The sequence below is a fragment of the Hoplias malabaricus genome, chromosome 4 (assembly GCF_029633855.1).
Source record: "Hoplias malabaricus isolate fHopMal1 chromosome 4, fHopMal1.hap1, whole genome shotgun sequence".
NCBI classification, from domain to species: Eukaryota; Metazoa; Chordata; class Actinopteri; order Characiformes; family Erythrinidae; genus Hoplias; species Hoplias malabaricus.
The window spans coordinates 59,054,205-59,073,534 of NC_089803.1; the positions used below are offsets into that span (position 1 = coordinate 59,054,205).

At 38.9% G+C, this 19,330-nt stretch overlaps 2 protein-coding genes across 3 annotated transcripts; one reads left to right on the plus strand and one right to left on the minus strand.

The window, feature by feature from the left end:
* The first annotated feature begins 5,000 nt into the window (after window positions 1-5,000).
* On the plus strand, window positions 5,001-12,089 carry alg12 (ALG12 alpha-1,6-mannosyltransferase). The gene is made up of 9 exons (XM_066668263.1): window positions 5,001-5,177; window positions 6,695-6,827; window positions 7,425-7,598; window positions 8,248-8,442; window positions 8,622-8,724; window positions 9,474-9,698; window positions 10,151-10,320; window positions 10,406-10,481; window positions 11,303-12,089. The coding sequence occupies exons 1-9, from the start codon at window positions 5,019-5,021 to the stop codon at window positions 11,529-11,531; spliced, it is 1,464 nt and encodes a 487-aa protein (XP_066524360.1). The 5' UTR covers window positions 5,001-5,018; the 3' UTR covers window positions 11,532-12,089.
* Window positions 12,090-12,519: 430 nt separating this feature from the next.
* zbed4 (zinc finger, BED-type containing 4) lies at window positions 12,520-19,194 on the minus strand. Of its 2 annotated transcripts, none has more exons than XM_066668261.1 (2): window positions 19,060-19,194; window positions 12,520-17,115 (listed from the first exon to the last, which is right to left on the minus strand). In XM_066668261.1, the coding sequence occupies exon 2, from the start codon at window positions 16,917-16,919 to the stop codon at window positions 13,146-13,148; it is 3,774 nt and encodes a 1,257-aa protein (XP_066524358.1). In that variant the 5' UTR covers window positions 16,920-17,115; window positions 19,060-19,194; the 3' UTR covers window positions 12,520-13,145. The 2 variants fall into 2 exon arrangements, with proteins under 2 accessions (XP_066524358.1, XP_066524359.1); XM_066668262.1 differs by lacking the exon at window positions 19,060-19,194 and adding an exon at window positions 18,781-18,903.
* Window positions 19,195-19,330: the final 136 nt, after the last annotated feature.

Sequence of the window (19,330 nt, forward strand, 5' to 3'; positions counted from 1 at the left end):
TTAAGATTGTGGCTGCTCCTGATTGGCGGCGCGGTGCTATCAGTCAGCGCACTGTCCAATGTGATGCCGCCACGCGCGGGGCTTGTATTCCAAACCAAAATGTATTGTATCAATTGCATTTAAGAAATCAGTTGAATCCAGTTTTGTAATGGAGTGTTCAGATGATCTCTCTTCAAACTAAAACCACAATACTGGGTTTGTGTAGCTAAACCCACAATGAGCTGGTGTATGACACACACACACACACACACACACACACACACACACATATATATATATATATATATATATATATATATATATATATATATATATATATATACATTTATTTATTTATTTATTTATTAGCTATTAGATAATATTCTATTGTCTATTGTCTCCTTGTTGTCATTTCCACAATTCCAATTTTGCACAATGACAATAGGTTTCACCAGGAATACTCGGTCTTATTCAAGTCGTTGTCTGTAACCGCTCCAGTTCAGGGTCGCGGTGGGTCCGGAATCACTGGGCGCAAGGCGGGAGGAATAAAGGTGTGAAATTAAAACACAAACATGTGAAACACAGAAATGGGCGGGGAACGAAAACGAGTGCAGAACGAAAATCGGTGGTGAATGAAAACGGGTAGAAAGTAAAAACAGGTGGGGTACGAAAACAAGTGGGAAACGAAAACAGGCAGAAAATAAAAACCGGTGGGGTACGAAAAAGGGTGGAAAATGAAAACGGGTGCGGATCGAAAACTAGTGGGAAACGAAAACGGGTAGAAAGTAAAAACGGTGGGGTACGAAAACAGGTGGGAAATGAGAACGGGTAGGAAATAAAAACGGGTGGGGTATGTAAACAGGTGGGAAATGAAAACGGGTAGAAAATATAAACTGTGGTGTAGGAAAATGAGTGGAAAATGAAAAGGGGTGCGGATCGAAAACTAGTGGGGAACAAAAACAGGTAGAAAACAAATACAGGTGGGTTACGAAAATGGGTGGGAAAAGAAAACGGTAGAAAATAAAAACGGGTGGGTTACGAATACGGGTTGTAAATTAAAAAGGGTGGAGGAAAACAGGTAGAAAATAAAAATGTGAGGGATATGAAAACGGGTGGAACACAAAAGCGGGCTGGTGAACAAAAATGAGTGCAAAATAAAAACGAGTAGGGAACGAAAACGGGTGGAAAATGAAAATGAGTGGGAACGAAAATAGGTGCGAATGTGGAATATGAAAAGAGGTGGAACTGATCACTCCCAATAATGAAAGAGATGAAATTCAAAACTACAGCACTAGGCTGGAAATGTAAATGTGAAATTCATTTCAATTTCCATTTTGAGGTGAATTATAGTTAAAATAATGGATTATATGCCCTTTAACAAAATATATTTTCTACCATTATGAACAGTCCAAATAAAAGTGCACATTTTAAAGAAATATGAATGAAGACTACACATTCAGAACGTTCAAGAAAATTCTATAATGTGTCGAATGGACAAGAGTGCACTATTAAGTGTCCTCTATTGTCCTCCTTGACAGTGCTCTTTCCAGTCGAGAAAAAGGCATGCAGAGAACATGGGTACGTTTTCGAATGGAAGCCTGATTAGTGGAGAAAATATTATAATGCAGTCTAGATAAGATTTAAAATGTACATCTCACTTTTAAAACACATTGTACAGCTGCTAACAAACAAAGTACGCATTTTTCAAGGGCCCACTTAGTTAGGTTAATACCTAGCTATACATTTTGATTTAAACTCATATATTGTTAGCTACATTATCTTTTCTTATAAATTTAAATAAATCAAGGAAGAAAACTATTGTATCATACACAGTGCATCATAGGTTTTGGTGCACTAGTGGGGCCCCATGTTATGCACTAGGTGTCCTAGTTATATTTTCATTCCTGTCAAACAGGATTCTACCACTGTCGGGGTGTGTCATAAACACGACTAATCCCTAAAATACTAATTGCTGCTCCATAACTCTATAGAGCACAATTCCACCTCAGAACAGGGGGCTTTATACCCTTCTAGATGATGCTTGGACTTGAACTCACACCTATGGAAATTTTTTGTGTAGCCAACATATGTAGACCATGGGAGGAAACGGGAGCAGCACCTGGAGGGACCTGTGAGAACTCCTCACAGACAGTCACCCAGAGCGGGACTTGAATCTACCACCTCCAGGTCCCTGGAGCTGTGTGACTGCTGCGCCACCTTGTCGCCCCACTAATTATAATGTGTCTCTATATTTTGGACGTACAGTGTATATGGTTTGTCTAAGTGTGCCTAATACTTTGTTTAAAGCTGAGTTACAAAAACAAACCATGATGTGCGAAAGAAAGAACAAAGTACATGACCCATACACTAGCAATATTGAGTGCCAAATACTGTTTGTAAACATGCTGTAGGGCAGAAATATATAGATTGCGGTCAATGGCCATTCTCAGGCTCACTTCCCCTAAAACCAACTTAAAATTGGTAAGAGGTTGATTTTCTCAAGGGGAGGTGGCAAGGGGAAGTGCAATTTGCCTGAATCTGGGTTGAAAAGGAAAAACAGAACTGTGAAGTGAGAAAACAAGAACAAGGTGTTTTCATTACCATGGGAAAAATAATAAATATAAATAAATTAAACAGGTGTTTTAAATACTATATTGTTTTCATCATCTACAGGGAACACATTCCAAAATAGCTTTTATCCATGTAACAAAATATGAGACAAGATACTATTCTTATTCCTTCAAAGAGTCATTTTCAAATGTCTTGTTTTTCTTGACGAAATGACAAACGTTCATACGTTCATGCAGTGGCATGATCTGAGAAATCATTTTTATTTATATTTTAATCTACACGGTGGTGCAGCAGGTAGTGTCACAGTCACACAGCTCCAGGGATCTGGAGGTTGTGGGCTCGATTCCCGCTCCGGGTGACTGTCTGTGAGGAGTTGGTGTGTTCTCCCTGTGTCTGCGTGGGTTTCCTCCGGGTGCTCCGGTTTCAACCCACAGTCCTAAAAGTGTCCGTAGGTGTAAATGTGTGTGTCTGTGTTGCCCAGTGAAGGACTGGCGCCCCCTCCAGGGTGTGTTCCTGCCTTGCGCCCAATGATTCCAGGTAGGCTCTGGACCCACCACGACCCTGAATTGGATAAGTGGTTACAGATAATGAATGAAATTAGTATGTGCATTTATATCAAAATATATAATATGTGCTTGTTTTAAATGTAAACATTTCAGACTCTCAGGTTTATGTGGGCAAGTCATCAACTGATGCATCATAGTTACTTGGGGCAGACCAGCAGGACAGACAAAAAAAAAAAAACTCCTACATTCACACTTATCTAAAGCCACTCCCCTAAAACACATGTAGCAAGCTGTGAGGAGCAAGGTGCACAAGACGTCATGTCTCATTCACATGTAGGAATACACCCACCAACTACACCGATGTTCACTCTGGTTTGCTTTCTGGCTTCATTCAGCTGCTTTTTGATAGAAAGCCTTCTCTATCACCTTCTGTGTGCAGAATGCATGCATGGGGAGAGAGTAATGTAGTAAACAGGAAGGTAAGCCACAGTTTCATTCAGTCTGAATGAAATGATTGGACAGAGTTTTTACAGTCTGTGCTCTATATAGAAAAGTAATCTTTTTATTTACATCATAAGAGTATTCATTTTCTGATTGCTATTGGGACATAAAAATATTTCAAAGTATAAAACAAAAAGCTATATAATCTTGGAGTTTGTGTTTTTGAAAATTGGACTGCAACTTGTGCAATGGAAGATGATGCCAGACAAGAGAACAAGGATGCAAGGAAACAACAATGCACAGTGAAAAGACAGGCAGATGTTGCTGGATATTTTAACTAAATCTAGCAAACTAGAGTTACAGCATGTGCTATGTGGTTCAGACCTTTGGGCCAGATGTGTTCCACAGCACACTTGATAGTGGCAGACCTGTGGCTCAGCTGAGGCAGACAAATTTATCAGTGTCAACAGTGTCATTCAACGCCATATGCGGGCCACATAGAACTGCAGGTGTGCCATCTGAGCAGTTGTAACATTGTGTCGTAGTTTAAGCATGATGAGAGCGACCTTCTCACAGCTGTAAAAATTGTTTTATTAAATACAACAACAATAATGATAAAATAATTCTTATATACAATTACAAATAGTTTGTAATTTTAAAGCATTATTCCTATAACATTTATTATAATAGGGTGACCAGACGTCCTCTTTTACCTGGACATGTCCTCTTTTTTAGACTTAAAAAATGTCCGGGCGGAATTTCACAAACGTCCGGGATTTTGTTTTTCTAGAGCTTACATAGAACTTCGAGAAGCGTTTCGTTCACAAACTAATCCCGCCCTCCCCTACTCCGATTGGTTCTCTTGAGTGAGAAGGGGGAGTGGTGAAGTAGCCTAAAATCTTCTGATTGGACGGTCTGACTGTAGTGCTACTGTTATTGGTCGATAATCTTCTCTGTAAACATTTAATTGGTCAGTCTGCACGTCAGTGGTCCTTGTTTACGTCAGACAAAGCTCATGTACCTACCCTCATCTGGAGCAGCTATGCCGAAACGTAAATGTAAGTTCTCGGATGAATTAAAAAAGAAATTCCCATGTTTTCCCATGTGTAGCAAATAAAGGTGTAATGGACCTAAAAGCACACATAGATTCAGCTAAACATAATTATATCTTATTTTAATCAATTTTATATTCTATTTAATTTTAATTTACAAACTTCAAAATGGTCCATATCGTATTTTAAGGAATATTTAATTGTTTTTCACTGTAATATATTATATATATGCATATGAACTTCATTCATGCATTAATTCATTAATTCATTCATTTTCTGTACACTATACACATATATATCAAGTCTATTAATAGGATTAAACATATATTTGAATTCTTTCTTCGTTGCAAACCGTGCTAACTAGGAAACTTATAATGTGGTAAACGTAGTTCGGACTCTTACGTTGTAAAGAGCCCTCTGACGCTCCATGTTGTTGCACATGCGTACTGAGGCAGTTTAGTTTGCCACCATGGCGCGGAAAGGCAGTGTTAGTGACTCTGTTCTGTTTCTGCTCTTCATTTTCGCCAGTTCTCTTCATCTCTTCATTTGCCCCTTCAGCAAAGTGGAGGAGAGCTTTAACCTCCAGGCCACTCACGATATCCTGTATCACAGAATGGATCTAGAGCAGGTAAAGGAACCTTCAGGCTACAGCAGGTGGCGTGTTTACTGCTAGGAGCCGATATTCCGTCAGCCGGAGCTCTCCTGTCATATGCATACACTGATTTACTGAAGCAAAATAGATTACAGACATACGTTACACAAAAACGTTTTCTTTCCTAAACAGAAATGTCACGTTGAACAGTTGTCGTTGTTTTCTGCGGTGATTGAAGCTCCGTCCAATATCTTTCGGATAATTTGGAGTGATCCAGACCACATCCTCAATCGACAGTAAATGGGGACAGTAAATGTCCCTTAGCTCCTTTCCTATTGGAGATATGATATTTCCATGATTTGTGGGATAACCTCAGCTCTGGAATGCCATCAGATCCTCACAGCCATACTTCAACATCTAGTCTAAAGACTTACTAGAAGTGTAGAGAATGTTACTACAACATTGTTAAAACATTCACGCAAAATACATCAAAGTGATGCCTCATCTTTGACAGTGAACACACACAAACACACACACACACACAGCAGCAGGCAGCCATCCCAGTACATGTGCAGAAGTTGGGGGCTAGGTCTCTTCCTCAGTGAAACTTTAGGCGTGGATGTTGAGCCAATACATATTCTTGATTTTAGAAGAAATCAATGAGGCATGTCTGCATACTTTAGACATTCTGGGTATACACAAATCAACCTTAATGTTGTGCACTTTCTTGTATATGTACTCTCTGTTCATTCTCTCAGCTCTACTGACCGTACATGATCAATTTGTAGTTTTACAGTTACAGACTGCGTTCTATCTGTACATGTACAAAGTGGACCAGTACATAAGCTGTGTCTAACAGACTGGATAGTGAGTGGAAACAGAGTTTAAAAACTCCAGCGGCACTGCTGTGTCTGATCCACAACACACCACCGCCATGTCAGTGTCACTGCAGCTCTGCGAATGATTAATTGTGTATCTGCAAAAAAAAAACATGGACAGTAAGTGTAGAAACAAGGAAGTGGTAATAATGTTACGGTTGTTCTGTGCATATTATCAATTGAGGAAGAAGGAGTATTCATGTCTGGGAAACTGGCCCAGACTTTTATAACCTCAGCTCAGGACTGGATAGTCCTTTAAGTGTTTTTCTTTGCTACAGTCTGTCTTAATTGCTCTTCTCTGTTTTGTGTTTTCTTGCTGAAGTATTCCAGACTTGGCCAAAGAAGTATTTCATCAACTGCTAGTCATGATACAGTGTTGCATATGGACTTGATAGTTTAGCTAATTCAGAAACAATAGTCTAGAAGCAGGTGCACATTATAACGCAGTACACAGGTGCATCTCAATAAATTAGTCATAATACATTAATAATTAAGAAGAGAATTTATTTCAGTAATTTAATTTCAGTAAGTGAAATTCATATAAAATATAGATTCATTACAAACAGAGTGATCTATTTCAAGCCTTTGTTTCTTTTATTGTTGATGATTATTGCTTACAACCAATGAAACCCCAAAATTCATAAAGTGTTTTATATAGTTTTTTTCTTTTTTCAGTATGATCATCTTGAATTCCCTGGAGTGGTGCCCCGCACGTTCCTTGGTCCTTTGTTTATCTCTGCACTCAGTGCACCCATGGCTGGGTTTCTCTCTTTGTTAGAGGCACCAAAGCTTTATACACAGATTACTGGTATGTATGTTGGTACCCAAGAAGTGGCAAGTATCTGTTTGATTGTTATTATCTGTCACATTAATAAATCTGTGTTATTTTAAAGCTGTAATTAATTGCTTGTATGTACTTCATAAACAATAACAAACCCCATGTAGCTTTGCCAAGCCACTAAAATGTGGAAAAAAATATACACAAGGTAAAACGTTCTCTATATCTACAGTTACTCTAAGCGTATATTCTGGCTGCAGTAAGTAGCTGTTAAAATCTAGTGGCGTTAGTCATTTTCATCGGTAATTGCTTAACTGGTGAGTCACGGCTGTCAGTTAGCCAGTGGTAGTTATCACTGACAATGATTATCTAACTGGCCTCTGCCATTCATTTTCAGTGGTACCTCCTTAACAGTGGAGTGATAACTCCCAGTCAGCCAGTAGTAGCCAGCATTGAATAAGAGTATGCAATATGCATTATCACTGTGCAAATGACCAATTTGACATTTTACTTTCTTGATTTTCGCTGGTTCAGTCATGTCATTTGTTGTATTTGTGTCAGCCCTAGTGTAGTGTTACAGCAAAATGTCTCACTAGTGTCCATATTTCAATCTTTTGTGCTCTACAGTGCGTGGTGTTCTAGGAATTTGTGTGTGCCTCTCTTTGTGGAAAATGCAGAAAGAAGTGAGGAGACAGTTTGGATCGCTGGTGGCTGGCCTGTTCTGTCTCATTTGCTCTTCACAGTTCCACCTGATGTTTTACAGTACTAGGACTCTACCTAATATATTCGCTCTGCCTTTAGGTGTGTATTATCCAGAGGTTTTCATACTTTCAATGGTAGAGACATGGGGTTATGAAAAAATTCAGCTAGAAAATAACTAGCTGGATGGTATACATTGTTAAAGTTTCCGAATATACTTTGCATTCTCCAGTATATAAAGTCCATATTGTCGCTGTCAAAACAAAACCTTATGAAAAAACGGCAGCTTTACATTGTAAGTTTATGAACAGTGACAATGTAAATGTGGGCTGGGATATGTAAATTATGTAAAAATTGATAATAACAAGTGGAGACAAATTTGTTCTGAAAGTGAAGATGAATGTAAACTAAACTGTTAAAATTGTTTTGAATTTGCTGTTGTGCTGAGGCCACAAAAACAATTCATTTACATGCTCCTGCCTGCAACACCCATTTATTTAAAAAGTATAAGGAGGGTTACAGCTTTTTCAATAAGTCATAGTACAATTCAGGCACAATACAGTACAGCACAGCTAGTCAGAGCTAAACAGAAGAATGGGTTTAGCTCTAAGGGATAAAAACAATTTGATGTGGGCAATTTTTAGTACAACCTGCAATCACCGAAAACATTACTGTGAGGGGGAAAATTAGTAAAAATGTAAAATAAAAGCCCTGTTATAAAAGTTATTCATTATCTTTTTTTCTTCTTCAGTTTTGCTGGCATTCTCATCTTGGATGGCACAAAGACAGGGTTTTTTCATCTGGCTCTCTGCTTTCGTCATCATTGTGTTCCGCTCTGAGCTCAGTCTTCTGCTTGGACTCATGCTGCTGATGTCACTTCTGTCCAGGAAACTCAGCATTTCACAGCTGTTTTGTTATGCTGTGCCTGCTGGGATTTTGTCACTGGGTAAGTGTACTTCTTATTTTACCATTTTCACATTAAATAAAGAATGAAACTGCTTTGTATTTCCTGAATGAATTAGTCTATGCTTCACATAGCTGCTGCCCTAAAATTACTTATTGTAATTTTACTATTAATTTGTAACATGTATCCCTGGGATTGAGTTTATTTCTTGGGTTCTGCAGGTCTCACTGTGTCTGTTGACTCTCTCTTCTGGAAGGAGCTGCTATGGCCTGAAGGCAAGGTTCTCTGGTACAACATAATCCTAAACAAAAGTTCCAACTGGGGAATATCCTTTCAAAGTTTTACCTTGCTCACATCATTAACATAATGAATTGAGTCAAAAATTATTTTGCCAAGCACATTGTGAGTAGGGCAGAACGGTGGCGCAGCAGGTAGTGTCGCAGTCACACAGCTCCAGGTTGTGGGTTCGATTCCCGCTCCGGGTGACTGTCTGTGAGGAGTTTGGTGTGTTCTCCCTGTGTCCGCGTGGGTTTCCTCCGGGTGCTCCGGTTTCTGGATAAGCGGTTTTAGATAATGTATGAATGAATGAATATTGTGTCTAGTATCCGTACTTAAAAAGAACTTATCAAGTATTTCATTGCAAGCATAAGTAGTTCTGTGCAGTACAGCATGTAAAATGTTAAAGATTATTGTAGTATTAATCATTGTTCTGTTTTCTTTGGTATTTTAATACTGTGACACTCTAGGTACTCAAGTGTCACAGTTTGAAGAAGTAGAAAGAGTAAAAAGATAGATTAAGAAGATTTTAAATTAAATAAAAAAACACTTATTGAACATATGATAAAATAATTAATGAAACAAAGCAATATTGTTTTATCACCCAGCTCTACTGATGATACATGACAAACATAAATATCTACATAGCATTAGGCCCCTTTTTGGTACTGATAGCTTTTTCTCATTACTTCTCATTACTCCCAGTTTGAACACAGCTATCCAAATCCATTCAGTGTTTTTAAACAGTAATCCTTACAGATAATTGTGTATCATTCCTTGACTTTCTCCCCTTAGTAAACCTCCCCCTTCCTTTGGTACTTCTACTCCGCTCTTCCCCGTGCCCTTGGTTCTACAATCATTTTTGTCCCGTTTGGTCTTCTGGACAGGAGAATGCAAAGACTGTTGTTACCCACTGTGGGCTTTATTCTGTTATACTCCCTCCTGCCACACAAGGAGCTACGTTTCATTATCTACACTTTCCCTGTATTCAATATAGTGGCAGCTCGAGGTTGTTCCTTCATGTAAGTCACACTATCTCAGGAGAAAGAGAGAGAGAGAGCGAGAAAGAGCATATTAAATATAACATATTTTGTCAGCAACAAAACCATGCGGTATTTGTTAGACATGCACCATAAACATACAGGAATTTTATTATTTTATTAATGGAATTTATGGATAAAAATCTCTGATTTTTACCCATAAACTTTTCTTTTTAGAAAATGTAAAAATCTGAAATTTCTGCGTCTTTAGTTTTAGTTCATTTGTATTTTCAAATTTGTATTATTATTTTTTTTAAATATCTTACTGAATACACTGTATAAAATATTGAAATTTCCAACCTCTGTGTGTGTGTGTGTGTGTGTGTGTGTGTGTGTGTGTTTAGCCGTGTTGGAGGTTGCATAAACACAGGAATGCATGAGTAATGAGGTGTGAGTAAAAGTTAAAATCTGACCTTTTTTGCTTTCTGTTTCAGTTTAAATAACTATCAGAAGTCATGGGTGTATAAAATTGGATCTCTTGTTGTAATGGGACATTTGGTGGCAAATGGTGTGTACTCAAGTGTGTCATTATACGTTTCACATTACAACTACCCAGGAGGTAAAGGCATGCAGGAGCTACACACATTAGTGCCTGCCCACTCAGGTATGTTCATTTCAGCTGCAGCTTGGACATTACACTGTAAAATGTTACCAGTCAGATCTAATAGGGTCTATATGGCTTGTCCTAGATGTGTCCGTACACATAGATGTTCTTGCTGCTCAGACAGGAGTCTCACGCTTCTTAGAAGTGAATAATAACTGGAGGTAAGTATCACATAAATTAATACTTTAACCATTAAACATTTGCTTTTTACATTTCTTAATTCTCTTCAATTCCATTTATTCATACTACTCTATCTTTCATGAGGACATGAGGACTGGTCTTAAATCCAACAATGAATGAGACTTGCCTCGGCCTATTAGTGTGGTGACTTGCATAAATATCCAAATTATTTTCTGATGATACCATGAATATTATCCTGCCATCAAAAAACAGTGACGACTTTTATTCCAAAGGGAGCATAATTATGACTTTTTTGTTGGATTTAGTGCAGCAGTATAACTGTAAAAAATACAAAACACTGATCAGCCATAACATTATGACCACCTACTTGTTTCTACACGTATGGTCCATTCTCATTGCTTCACTGTCCATAGGAGCACTATGTAGTTCTACAATTATAAACTGTACTCTATCTTTTGCTCCATATAATTACTTTGTTTGCCTCCTGTCACACTGTTCTTCAACGGTCAGGATCCCAACAGGTATGATTTGTGTAGGGGATCATTCTCAGCGCTGCAGTGACACTGATGGGGTGTTAGTGTGTGTTGTGCTGGTACGAATGGATCAGACACATCAAAACTACAAAGTGTTACTGTATGATCAGAGTTCTGAGAATGGACCATTAGTGTAGAGACAAGGTGGTGGTCATAATGTTATTGTTGATATATTAACACATTGTAGACTTCTGCATAGATTTTAATATCACTTGATAAATTATACAGGTTTAGTCACAACTGATTGATTACATCAATATGAAAAATGTTGGATTAATAAGACAAGTTTTTTTTCTGTGCTTTGTTAGATATGACAAACGAGAAGATCTGGCACATGGGGACCCACTCATGAAGACTTACTCTCACATACTAATGGAGGTTAATACAACAAAGATATCGTTGCTTAGTGACTCTCACCAAACTCTAGTCTTCATACAGGGCTATGAACGCATGGTGGTTAATGTAGCCCAGTTCCCACCACTTGGTGTCAAGCTAAAAAATAAGCTGGTGATACTAGAAAAAAAACGACATTCCTGACGAATGATGAACTAATTCTAAGAGATATTATTACTTACCAAATGTGTTGCAAAATAGAATCAATGCACCAATATATTTCTAAAAAATATATATTTTTTTGGCTCTTTTTTCTGTGGATACTGTTTACTTCTTACTGAGGATACTGGAGTTCCCATCATTTTATAGAAGACACACAAACTGAGTTGAATCAACAAGCTGATTATCTAGAGCCTGTGCTGCCACACTGCACATATTCTTGACTCTCAAGAAAAACTGGTTTGTGGCCCACATCTACTTGCCTTCCAAGAGGCACCTGGGGTTGTGTAACGGCTTGGTCATCTGCTCACCACTTCCTTTTACAGTGAGTGTAGAACATTTACTGTAGTTTCCTGTAAAACAATGTAAATATTTTATAACAACACTGTTCAGGTCTACCCATTTTTTGAGGTGCTGAAAAATATAGTAGGGGTGTAATAGGAGACGTTTTTGTAGTTAATCATGTCACACTAGGCCTTGCTAGGCATGTAGTGGATATTGAGCACAGAGCACAATAGGGAACACAGTTTACTTTGACAGTACAGCGTGTAAAACATTAAAGAAAAGTTTTTGATATAATTATTTAAACTTTGACTGCTTGTTCTTGTTTTCAGTCTGTTCCCACTTGCCAAACTCCACAAAACATTGATACCTGTAAGGAATTTGTAAAATATTCTTGATATTTTGTCATCACTTCCAAATCCCACCGTGACCCTGAACTGGATAAGCGGTTACAGATAATGAATGAATACAGATGTATAAAAAACTGGAGAGCAACATTTGAAAGGGTAAACCTTTTTATTAACAAATGACCACAAAAATTGCATGGTTCCAGTCTGGGTACTAACTCTTTAACAAACAGTTTTTTTGTTGTTTTTTGAGATTATTATAAAATGTACATTAACTAGACATTAACCCATAATTTAATAATGTAAGAAAAAAAATTGTGCTTGCAAAATTCATTTTCAAACAGATTGCTCACCCTGAAATTACAGCATTATATTACATGTTAAGAAATTTCAACAAGTTTAAAAGAAACTAATTCTAATGGACAGTACCATAAGCCACAATATCACAATGAAAAGATTAAATTACAAACATTTAAACATCTTTCAGTCACAGCATTTCTTTTTGGGCCATGTGTTTATATTTATTAATAATAATAATAATAATAAAATTCAGCATCCTGTTCTATCTTACATATTGAGTCAGAAGACTATGATGTGTTTTGCACATCAGAAAATATTTACAGCATTTTGACCTGAAGTAGTTTGTGTAAGGCACAAGAGAAAAAGACAAAAAGTCTGGCCATTAAAAAAAAACAAAAACAAAACAGCAACACACAAAAACCCCTTACAACTAAGCACCCCCCCCCTCCATCCCACCCTCCCTGACAACACTTTTACTGGGTATAAGACCAACTCCAGTTATCAAGTGTTAAACAGTAGTACACTTACAAAGCATTTATTTAAATTAACGATCTATACGCTCTGTTTACCAAATCTAAACCTCAGTGTAAAATATTTTAAAGGGCCATTTGGTCCTTGGGCAAGGATATTCTGGATCTAAGAAATAAGCTTACACGCATAAAAAATGTTCTCAGTATTGAAAATATATCAAAGGAAGGTTGACTTTTAAAAATAAGAGTCCTTCAAGATTTTCTAGCAATGGTCTAGACTGAATTGGGGCACAGTTCACACTTGATGTGCTGAACAGAGTTTCTGCTGGTACAATGCTGGGTGGACAACCCACATAACGCACAGCTACTTTGGCAAGTTCAGGCCACAAGAACTTCTTGAGATTCCAATAATCCAGAGGATCACAGCTCTGGTCAAGGATGTCCTCCTCCAAATATTCCAGAACAGCAAGCTCTGATGACTTTGGTCTCTCCTCTTGCTTAATCTTTTGCCTAATGTCATCCATGAGTGCCCACAGGTTATCCTTATTTGTAGCTGAGCTGTTAGATGAAGCTGGGATCTCACTGCATCCATTGGACAATGGAGATTTAGTTTCTGCAGAGGTAGCTATGGATATCTTATCAAGTTCTCCTATGAGGTCTTGCTTGCACTGTTCTGCCTCCTCCTCAGTGAACAGGGAGGTCTTGTACCGAGGGTCCAGCATAGTTGCCCATATATATCGTGGATCATGAAGTGTGGGAGACATTCTGGTCACCATAGCCTCTTTCAAAGACTTGAGCATGTTATCAATGCCCATGGTCTCATCAAAAAGCATGTCTATCTTACGGTTTAGGATATGAACGAGTGGTATGACTTGACCAAGTGTGGCAGTGCGATTGCTCATCTCCCTACAGGCCACCTCAAAGGGTTTCAGAGCATTGCAAACTGACTGCATCACCTCCCACTGGTCACAGCTTATAAGTTCCCTGAAATTGCACTCTAATGACATTTCATCAATGGCTTTCTTTTGCTCAACTAATCGTTCAAGCATAAAATAGGAGGTCTTCCACTTGGAGGGAACATCCTGGACCAGTTGATTTTCAGGTAGGTTATAAGCTTTTTGCAGTTCTGCCAGTTTCTCCTTAGCCTTTGATGAACGATGGACCCGCTCACAGATCTTCCGTGCAATGCTCAACAAGTTCTGAACCATCCTCTGACTTTTTATGGCTTCGTTAACAATGAGGTCTATGTTGTGACCAAAGCAATGCATGATGGTGTGAGCACTATCTTCCAACACATTCCCTATGGCTTGATTATCAGTTACAGTGAATCCAATCTGCAGACCTGAGGAAACTATCCAAGTGTCCCAAAGATACTCGAGCTGCTTTTGAATGCTCAGCATATTGTAATCACAGTCTATTGGAGAGACACCAAGCAGAGCTGAGCAGTGGAAATCTTGGCCCTGAGGTCGGACACTTGACTCAAACGTCACCCAGTGGGCTGTGAGGGTCAGGTATTCCCGAGTTTGACTGCTCACCCATACACTTGTTGTAAAATGAATAATTCCTCCCTCTGCCTCCTTGAGGTGTGTCAGGACGACCTCTTTTACGTTTTCATACATTTCTGGTATGGCGGTGCTGGTGAAGTAAGATGAAGAGGGTAAAGAATATTGTGGTTGGAGATATTCCAGTAATCGGTTTAGGCCAACATTCTCCACCACAGTTGATGGCTGAAGATCCAGTGCAAGCATTTCTGCAATGAGTTTGGTGATTTTTTTGGCAATTGGGTGGCTATCGTCAAATTTCTCATTACTCTCCTCATATGCTGAGGTGTCCATGAGCTCCTGTTTTACTGTAATTTCAGCGGATGACACATCACCTGAGATACTTCTATTATTTTCAAGCACATGCCCATGAAACCTCTGCATGTGCCTAAATAAGCAACTAGTGCCTAGATTAGTTGTTTTTTTGCCCCTGCTTATTGTGCGGCTACAGTGCAAACAGACCACCTTTGTTGGGTCTCCAGAAGAAATAGAAAAATGATTCCACAGTTTTGAAGTCTTCTTGCTAAAAATGGGTAGAGTATGTTGTTTCTTCTCACCAGTTGGGCTGTCCATCACACTTGCTGATAGATCCTCCCCTGCAGTGAACGTAGCATGGAGTGACTGAGGTGAAGATGCTTGGCCACTTGTGCTTTTTTGGTTCTTGAGCACATCAGGATGTCGTCTCATCAGATGCCGCATTAAACAGCTTGTGCCAAAGTCACCCCGTTTGCCACGACTAATGACACAAGGACAGTATCGACACAAAGCCTTGAGCTGATCAACTGGGGAGACAATAAAGTGGTGCCACACTTCTGATTTTACTCTTTTCATTATTTTTTTGTTTTGCTGAAAAACTGAACTCGGCTCTTGGCTTAGACTTGAGCCTTCAGCAGAGTCATTTGGGGATGATGATGGAGGTACACCTTCATGTTTTAGGTCAAATGACATGTTTAGTGAAGAATCGTGTCCAGATAGGTATGTGGCATCATTTACCTCCTCTTTTACAACCATATTTTCACCATTGTCAGTGAGCATTTCATCTGATATGTTTTCCAGTGAGATACAGGTGGGCTCTTTTTTGATCTCCACAGGTTCCTGCACCTGCTGTGTGCGTGACAGTAGTGTTGGTGGTGTGGTATAAGGTGGTGGAATAGTGGAGCCCTGTCCATTTTCTTCAATAACAATGTCTCTGTGGGCTCGCCACATGTGGCGAATTAGACAACTTGTTCCCAAGTCTTTCCCATTTTTACCACGGCTGAACTCATTCATGCAGTGAATACATACTGCTTTTGAGCTATCCGCAGGTGACAGATAAAAGTGTTTCCAAACAGCTGATCTCCTTCGAGAACTCGAATTTTTATGGGCTGGACCTACGCAATCAGACCCTATGTCCATGGCATCATCACTGTGGTTGTTAGCGGAATGTGGGGAAGGGGCTGTACCAGAGTCAGTCTTGGCATTCTTTTCCACATTTGGCTTGACCTTTTGCAATGTCTCTTTGGATGCTACATCTGTGGCTTCTGCTAAAGAAGTGGACGGTGAGGTGTGATTGTTTAAGTGGGGCTTAATGCTAGCTGCCAGGTCTCCATTATTTGGTGATATAATGGGAAGTATTAAAGATGAGGCAGAATTGGACGAAGTATTAGAAGAGTCACTCTCTTGTAAAAGTACAGTGGGGTGAGCCCTTCGCACATGCCTCATTAAACAACTAGTGCTGAGGTCTTTCTCGTTTTTACCCCGACTGAACTCTTTCATACAGTACATACAGATTGCTTTGGTACTATCTCGAGGCGATATGAAAAAATGGTTCCAAGCTGGAGACTTCTTTCTTGGGTTAACTGGGTTTCTAATAGATGATAGAAGGCTTTGTGTGACAGCATCCATTGCAACATCATAAAAAGTACTAGAGTAGCCACTCAGCAAGTTACCATAGTCGTCATCATTGATTTGAGTGACAAACGGACCTACAGCCCCATCAAAATACAACTTGTCATCCTCTGCAGCACTTTCACCTGTTTCATTTGGTTCCTCTTTGATATGTTCATTAATTTCATCTGCTGAAGTGTCCTTGTCTATTTCAGTGCTCTTGCATGTATTTGAAATATCTGGAGAAGTTGGGCAGCTCTGCTTATTGCAGGTCTCTTCTTCCAGACTATCTCCTGAATGTCCGTCAACCTGAGAATATTCATGATCCAGAGTCCCCTGGAGGGAGGAGGACATAGAGTCCTTAGCCAGTGTGTCTGCAGATTGAGGGGATTTTGCATCTGTAAATTCATGAGGAGTAATACGGTATGTCTTAAATACATAACCATCTTGTCCCTCAATTTTTAAACAGGTTGCTTTGGCCTCTTTTCTCTTGTCATTTTCCAACGATCCATTATGTCCCAGGTGCACATCATCAGACTTTTGAGAGAGGTCTTCCTCTCCATCCATTTTAGCAGACTAAATTTCTGCTAGGGGAATAAAACTCTTTCTCTAATGAAAGCAGCTTGTCAAGTGTTCAAGTGTCATCAGCGTTGCCGTTGTCTCTGTCATCCATCCAGATATTTACAGCAGTGTTTTATTTTCAAATCCAGTTGAGGAAGACTCAGACTTGTCCATGTAGGGAATTTGCCTAATTTCTTGGAATCTGAAAGAAAGAGTGAATAAAGAGAAATGCTTTCAATAAAGTGATAGTTAATCCATGTAGAGTTAAATAAAAAAGACTAAAATCAGCTTAGTGTATCGTTACTGTTATCACCATCATCCTCTTTATCAATAGTAGTAGTAAACGTATCCTTAATGAGATTTATATATATATATATATATATATATATATATATATATATATATATATATATATATAAAACTTATTTGTTAAACTGTCTCAAATTCCATCCAATTTAAAGAGAGGTCTGATCGATATTTATTTACATCTGGTGACTGAAATTCTCTTTCTGCATTGCAGAAACTTATTTTATGCAGTCAGATTGAGAGATTCTGACATCCTGGGCCATTTGAATCCCAAGTAAACAAGTCAACATTTAATAACAATAAAAACAAAAGTTAATTATAATATTAACATAAATGTGGTTGCTTGTGAAAACCTATTTGCTGATTTCTCCTCAACAAAAATTATATGGATTTATTACTTTATATTACCAGATATAATGTAATAAGTAATTAATTACCCTGGACTACAACGTCTTCAACATATAATACTGAGCTGCCAAAGACAGGAGGGGAGGTTTGGAAAGGGCTATATGTATGATATATGTATAGGTATACAACATTAAATAGTCCATTTATAAATGTCATCATTTCATGCATTTATTGTAATAGGTTTCCTATGTGCTTAAAATGTTAAGGAAAAATGTGCACACATACACACATTATATATACACACACGCGCGCGCGCACACACACAAACACCGACTCTGTTGTCAAGTGGGTCTGTAATGGGTTGTGCTTGACAGATCGGTCACCTAACCCGGAACAGTAGTAGTAACGTTAGTAGCCTACTTTTGTGGCAGACTGCTGTCGTATTTAACGTTCATACAGACGCAGCAAAGTATACACAGTCATATACTTTTTTTATTGTGTGGGAAATTAGTTTATAAAATATCGCGTATATACAATATAGGTCACAATTATACACTAAAAGAAAGAAATTAACTTCGGTTTATTTCGCTATAGCGTTAGTGGTCTGTTTCTGTACAGAATTTTCAGAGGCAATAAATATCTTGTGACTCCTAGTATGGTGTTACATTTCTTCTTAAAAATAACTTAAAATAAGTTCACGTTACTCATTTCCAAACCAAAACGCTGCCACTTAGCAATGTTAGCCATTTTTTTCCATAATGGTCTGTGCTCCGTTAAAATATGTTAAGCTACTGTTTTCGAAAAAAGCCAGCAAAACACACAAAAAACGGTCGATGGGTGCTGTTTAAAACAATACCGTGGTAACGACTAAAGTGAACTCTCAACGAAAACATGTTATTTAGGGCACGTTAGCGTTACTTCCTAAACCTGAACTCGTATTAGTTATCAGTCATTACATTAACTTGAGGGACTAACTCGTAAACGATTTCTCCAAATTTAAGTCAAATATGTCGCTGAACACAACGTGGGTTTCACTGCTGCTATCATATAGTTAATGTAAACGCACTAACATTAACTGTTACTTTGCTGTGTGAATTACTAGCAGCGTTAGCCAGTTAGCTATCTGTATATCTTTAACGTTAACGTTACCAAAGCGCGGACAAAAACAACAGGAACAAGCGATCACACTGTCACATGGATTCAGTTCACTGACAACTTAAAGCAAAAGCAGACTTCATGACAATTTCCCGGGTCTTCGAATGAGGTTTGAAAGATTGGTCTTAGTAAGTAGGTCCTTTATTTTCACGTAGCTAGGCCCCATGGAGCTGGCGAGGCAGAACCAGGTCCTGCGGGGCAGTAGAACAGCTCCATAGAACCAACAGCAAAGCCAAGGGAGCACTGGATCTACCCCCTCCTCTCTCCGTCAGCACTCGCCACCACACAGAAGGCAGCTCAAAGTAGCCTCAGTCAAAGAAAGAAAATGATCACGTACCTTTAGGCTGCAGTATGTAGTTCAGTCTTTTATTGAAAAGCTTAATAAACAGGTAAGATTGATCCTGGGCTGTGAAAGAGGAGGAGGGGGTCATTAATTTCGCCGCTTTGTCTCCACACTGCGCTTAAAACACAGCTCCACTCAGCGTCGGACGGAAGGAACATGCTTTATGACGTCAGGGGGAGGCGATAGAGGTTGTTGAGCTGGGGTGGGGGGGGGGGGGTGCAGAGAGAGGCGAGGGCGAGGGGGAGGGGGTATTAGGGCAACGCCA